This window comes from Hyposmocoma kahamanoa, unplaced genomic scaffold (assembly GCF_003589595.1).
Source record: "Hyposmocoma kahamanoa isolate Upper Pololo Valley unplaced genomic scaffold, ASM358959v1 100021, whole genome shotgun sequence".
Lineage (NCBI taxonomy): Eukaryota > Metazoa > Arthropoda > Insecta > Lepidoptera > Cosmopterigidae > Hyposmocoma > Hyposmocoma kahamanoa.
In genome coordinates this window covers 14,780,543-14,786,953 of record NW_020653200.1, presented here as the reverse complement: position 1 = coordinate 14,786,953, position 6,411 = coordinate 14,780,543, and the positions used below count along the sequence as shown (strand labels likewise).

At 34.3% G+C, this 6,411-nt stretch overlaps 1 protein-coding gene across 5 annotated transcripts; it reads right to left on the bottom strand.

The window, feature by feature from the left end:
- Window positions 1–2,722: 2,722 nt before the first annotated feature.
- On the bottom strand, window positions 2,723–3,918 carry LOC113225663. Of its 5 annotated transcripts, none has more exons than XM_026458077.1 (3): window positions 3,768–3,918; window positions 3,527–3,598; window positions 2,723–3,060 (listed from the first exon to the last, which is right to left on the bottom strand). In XM_026458077.1, exons 1-3 carry the CDS (start codon window positions 3,834–3,836, stop codon window positions 2,842–2,844), a joined length of 360 nt encoding a protein of 119 aa, XP_026313862.1. In that variant the 5' UTR covers window positions 3,837–3,918; the 3' UTR covers window positions 2,723–2,841. The 5 variants fall into 5 exon arrangements, 2 of the variants coding, with proteins under 2 accessions (XP_026313862.1, XP_026313940.1); XM_026458155.1 differs by having other exon boundaries at window positions 2,727–3,060; window positions 3,572–3,598; XR_003310047.1 differs by lacking the exon at window positions 3,527–3,598 and adding an exon at window positions 3,143–3,303 and having other exon boundaries at window positions 2,868–3,060.
- Between the last annotated feature and the right edge of the window lie 2,493 nt (window positions 3,919–6,411).

Below are 6,411 nucleotides of genomic sequence, written 5' to 3'. Positions count from 1 at the left end.
GAAATGAGTGCCATATTCGTAATGAGCATCCCCAAATACCTCGAAAAGGATACCCATATAGCATATTTTGAAAAATCGTGTCCGCCATCTTGGATTTACAAATAAGTGCTATATTCGTTTTTCATCGACAAAACCGAGCACATATGTAGGCACCTGATCGACAGTGTCGGGCAAATCTGTAGGCACCTTTAACTTAATGATGAGTTAAGCAAGATACAATTTCCCCACTTTTGAGGGAAATGTTATTTCATGGCATCATTATTTGTATATTTGTGTGCGTGCCGACGAGCGTAGTTACAAGTTGCTTACGCCTACATGAATTTGGTTTTTGCCTCACTTGTGACAGTACGTTTGATATGAAACTATCATTCTATGCGTTATTATTCTAAGCACGTAAGATGAAATCTCAAAAAATAAATTACGGGAAAAAAAGTAAAAGCTTAAAATCAAATCGAGACGATTAAATTGTGATAAAATAATGACAAAATTAGTCTCTTAGTTTGGTTATGAAACCAAACCTTACGACCTTAGGATAAAACAAAAATTGAGCCCAAATGGAGCCAGGAAAACTGAATATTTTTTGTCTCACGCGCCACCAAAGGGCATATAATTACGTTTTTTGGCGGCAAATGGAACACAGTGCCCATGTTGCGAAATGGCGGCAAATAAAAACTTTTCTCACTCATGTCACACAACCGTAGTTTTTATTTTTAATTCATAGACAAACTAGAATCGGTCCCAACTATCATATCGTTCGATATCAAGTCAGAAAGAAATTGCCACAATTAAACAATTGTTCAATCAAGAGCAGTGACTTACAAATAAATGGACGACGGGTCTAATACAAAAACCACGAAAAAAATGTCCCAAGTCAACCTATTCGAAATTTAAATTGTAATGTCATCGGAGTATCGCGCTGTCAGTAGAACAAATGAAGACTAAAGCGGAGTGTCGCGCTCTGTATACGATTTTAGCGCCTTACAAGTGCGGACACTTTTTAGCGCGGACCCGACGTCCATATAATTGTAAGTCAATGATCAAGAGGAAGTTTTATTTGAAATAAAATGTCAATAGCAAACGCTATTGACATTTTATTTCGAATAAAACTTATATCTTCGAATAAAATAAAGCTTATAGCAAACGCTATTGACATTTTATTTCGAATAAAACTTCCTCTCGACTGATATTAGAATTGAGGTCATATTGTTTTGTTTTTCAGAGATGTTCGAAATTTGAATGTAATAATAACATCGAATTCGATGTTAAGGAGCAATAATAACATTTTCACAGATAAGAAATTTGTTTAATAAACAATTTATCTATAAGCAGTTTATCTATAAGCTGGTCGTAATTTGCAGTTTTTGAACACATTGCAGAGAGTTTATGATATTTGTGTAGATAAACATTTTAAAGATCACAAATATTAATAAAACGGGAATAATGTTTATAAAACTTGATTTATTACCAGTATTTCTTTACCCTTTTGAATTTTAAACTTTAATCTTACTAAGCGAGAGTGCGGATGCTACTACACTCTCCTGGCTACATTATAATCCACTCGCTCACTCGAAATGGCGCATACTAACAACGAATATTACCAACAACCATTTACTAGCACATTCGTTAACGCTGTTTCTGGGCCCAAACAATCTTCACCGAACGACTGCTGCTATTTCTGCGGGTCTAAAAGACATTCGCGTCGTGTTTGACCAACTTTCAACGCAACTTGCTTAACTTGCGGCAAAAAGAGCATTTTGACTTAAAAACAGGATTTTGTATCATATTTTCACTAAAAAAATATATTGTGTTATCATAGTTTTCATTTAAAAGTGTTATTTCAAGCAGCCTAAATAAACTTCTTGGTCATTTTCAATTGTTCGAACTATAAGCGATTGAAATATTTGGAACAAAGAAACTATAGAGTCGTGTTGATTTTAATCTTATTTTTAAAATGACTTTTTTATAACGTTGGCAATAACTAACAAAATATTGTTGTACTCGTTTTACTGCTTGGGATTACCTATCAGAAGTCAGAAAATACATTTGCCCGAAATAACGTTAACTCGAATTTTCATAATGTCAAATGTATTTTTTTAGGAATATTACAAAACAAAAGCTTTGTGCTCTCACAAAGCCAAAGTTTGCTTTTGTTTTGTTGCATCAAAATTACTTGAAAGCGTAACGGTTTTATTATAAAACGGTTTTCGGAATTACGGATATTTGAATTTACGTTTAGTTGTCATATCGGTACATTATTACTTATAGTACAAGCTTATTTTCCCATTTGTAGTAATATTTGTATGTATGTATCTGCCCAACTCTTTATTATATCTTTAAGTGAATTTGTACAAAATTTGACATAATAATATGTATAAAAATTAATTAATATTTACGAGAAAGGCTACTCCATTACTCTTATGTTCAAGTATTTTTCAGTCGAAGCTAAATATGGTGCATTTTGTTAAGTTTCCACTAGAAACTGAATATGGTGTTTTTGGGCCCTTAAATTGTTGCAAGCAAAATTAGGCAGTACTGCAATGACGTTACAACTCAAGTGAAATGTTTTGGTTTTTTATCATCCAACCAGGTTTAATTTTAATCCAAAGTGGCCAGTACGATAAATTGCCAATTTGTAATTTAAGTATTATTTAAGTTTTTGATAAGGAATAAATATATATATAAATTATTTTGTACATGGAATAAATAAATAAATTTTGTTTGAATAATAGTTTGTAACGAAGTTGCATACAGTAATAGCTGCGTAAATGTACCTACTTTGTTAGATATTTACATAAATAAAGGAAATAATAAGAACAGTAAAACACCAGATTAAATCACAAATTAGTTTTGTCTACATCGAGCGCAAACGGTATGAGAAGTAGTGTGAAAAATGTCTTTCAATTGACGGAGCATTTGTTTGTAATTTTTCTTGTCGATCTTCTTCAGAAAAGTGGATTTGTTGAGTTGCGTCAAGACTTCATTTACTTTGGGATTAAGTGTTGTAGTCCCCGCTATCAGATGGGCCTTGCGATCTGCTTCTTTCAATTTGGAGCGGCGCGCCTGTTAGATAATAACTAGTTTTATTCTCATACCTGTTCTCTAAACCTAAATAGTGGCTTGCAAAACAAATATGTATTTATACAGTGAAAAGTTTTGTAAAGCAATCCACAGTTGATAATTTGTATGAGACTAATATGGAGAGGTGCTATTATGAAGGCGTATCATAATCTTCTTTCTGGGCATTAGCACTTTTACAAATCTGTCGGCGACCCGTTTGTTGTTGTCGGCGGCGCAAACTGTGCACTGAAAAAAGATTTTAACTCGCATAACACCGGCATGAAAAGCTTTAAGCGTCTCTACGTCTAGTAAATACCGTATGTGGAACTGAGTACATGAAACTACTGGGTTTAATTAAATGAGAATTTCGAATGTTTGGTAGGGTATTCAGTCGTTCCGGTTTAGTAATCTCTGGTAACTAAAGGGAGAATAACGCCTTGGTAATTAGTAAGGAAATGGATGAAACTACCATGACTTTATTACGATCTGGATATTTTGCTCTAATATTACCCACAGGATATTTGGCTTTACGGCACCCTACCTGTATATAAAAAATTGCAAGATAAGTATCGTGATAGAGATTTACAATTACTTATTGTATATAATATATATAACTGTATTAAAACTAAAATCAATAGAAACAGATATTATTATCTGTTTCTATTGATTTTAGTTTTAAACCCACGCAGAATTCATAGGTCGGTACTTACAGCATTGGTGATGCAAATCGCCATCAAAATTACAAAAAATAAATAAATATGCTGCCCAAAGAGTTTCATTGTGACAGGTTTTCTGTTTAGATACGTTAGTGGAATATTCTCATCTAAGCTTATGTCCTTCTGTCTGAGAATTGAAAAGGCTTGTGGTAAAGGTATAAAACATTTTAATATGAATTTTCGCAATATCAAAATAAAGATAACAAAAACGTGTCTAGCTCACGTTGCATGTTTTGAAATATAATACTTATGCAATTTGAAAGTAAATTGAATCTTATAGTGTTTATGTAGGCACATTAACTCAGCCTCGTTCCTTTCTACATAAGTTATACTTATGATTATAGTGAAGGATCCCTAGCGTATATTAGGTACTCATACCACAGGCAGATGAACTAAATTTACTAATACAAAAAAATAAATTATTCAATTCCAGTGCTTATCTTAAAGATAAACACAAAAGGCTCTTGAAAAAAATTATGTAAGATCTTCCTCACAAGTGTAGTACTTCTTCTTATCGTATCGATGGTATAGACTATATACTATTGTGGCCCAGAATTCAGCCACGCCGAGTGTTAGGGCCCGCAGGGCACGATGTGAGCAAAGGTGGGCAAAGAACCGGCTTTGGTGTTGAGCGGTGGGACCTCGTGGTGCTAGGATTTGCCAGTCGCCATAAAGTACTCGCCAATTGTTGAAAAAAAGAATGTTACTTCGTGCGGGAAGGCTCTTTTCGTGCACTTCTCATCTTATCAACGTAATGGTAGAGTGAAAATCAATATTAAATTATCTTTTTTTTTTTAATAAAAAGTTTCTAATTTTGTATGTAATTATCAGCCACAAGTAAGGTTGCATTTTCAATTGTTTTATACCAATTTACAAGATCATTTCTCGTTCAATCTGGTGTCAGGTAACCGGCCGCGGAATCGCCGATATATGACACCCTTCGACCAAAATACTTCTTTCATGAAGATCGACAGATGTTCGGTCGGTACTCTCACCACAAACGAATTGAAATTCACGTTGTGGCGGGAGTCCAACCCTGAGGGTCGAAAGTCGAGTTTGCCTTTATATCTGATGTATTCCACTATCTCCTCAGACTTCGTGGAATGATGCAATCGCGACAGGTACATCAGCGTCGTCGGTATAGCCGGACGCAGCAGGAAGTTCGGTCCTGTCGGTGCTGTGCCACACTGGTTACGGCTGGTGGGCTTCCTCTTCTTCATCTTCACTTTTGTGAAGCCGTCCTCGTCGCACCGGTCCATCTGCCTCTGTGGTTTTACAACTTCAGAGACAGGCACATGAGGATTACTTCTTCCCTTAGTAGATTGCCACCGCTAATAGTTATTTGTTATGTAAGACTGCAAAGTTGTTGTTTGACGCGAGTGCTTGTATTGAAACTTGAGCGTAGCAAGGGTTGCAAGCCACGAGACGCAAAACAACTTTGCTGCCGAGCGAAACACACAACTTTTCACCTCACTATAGCAAGGAAAATGGTAGATAAAAGAAAAACAGTTGACTAGAACAAATCAATTTTATTCATTCATACATCAACAATGAGTTATCGTTGTCAATTTAATGTCAACAATAATAATAATAATAAAATATACCAACGGATTTATATTACATAAATGTAATGTGCGACAAATCGCGTAGTTGAAAGTATCATTATGTTATTTTTTCCATCGAAAGAAAAAATATGCACCACAATCCATCGTCAAGTTTGAAATTCAAAAACTTGAATTAAAAAAACGCTTTTGCGTTTCTAACGAAAAAGAAAGCCTTTCCGAGATAGTGAGTACCTAGAATAATAAATTTTCCTATTTGGATGGTTTCACACTACTCTATCTAGGTTTTGGATAACAAAGAAAAAAACATTATCCAAATTTTCTTTTTTTACTTATTTATTTTTATCATAGAGGTACTCTTTTTAATTTCAAAATTCTATTGTCTATGGCTTACTCGCCACTGAGCTGAATAATTTCATTAAAGTTCTGTACACAGAACTATATTGAGTTTCAAAAAAAGAACGTAGTATATGTTGGCTAATTAAAATATCAAATAAGACGTTAGTCAAACGCTATACTGCCTCCTGATTGATTAAATTGGCCTAAAGTCTTGCAGGCCTAATCATAAAAATCTTTATTATATCTTAAAAGTCTTTTTGGCCTTTTTTCTAGGTTCATCGTGGAAGTTCTAGTAAGAAGAGGGATAATGAAAATAAATATTTATGGATACACAGAAAACCGCGTCATCAGAAGTTTAGCAGACCACTATTAAATGTGCCTGAAAAAACTGTGTCAAATATTACTTTTAATTTTAATTACCATTTTTTTTTAATTTTTTATTATACATCTTCTCTTTATTCTTCTATTATTTCCTCGCATTGTTTGAGAAAATCACTATATAAGCCTCGGCGGGAACGGGTATTGCTTGACTTGAGCTCGGCCTTGTAACTTATACTCAACCAGCAATCCCGTACTTCCCGGCTTATGCAATAATGTACTAATAAATATCGGTTCTCTTTCATTATTTTATTTACTCCTAGAAAAAGTATTATATGCAATCATTACATGATTCGGTCTTAAAATCTCGTATCTATTACTTGGACTACTCGGCCAAGCTTCGAAGGCCTACTCGACTT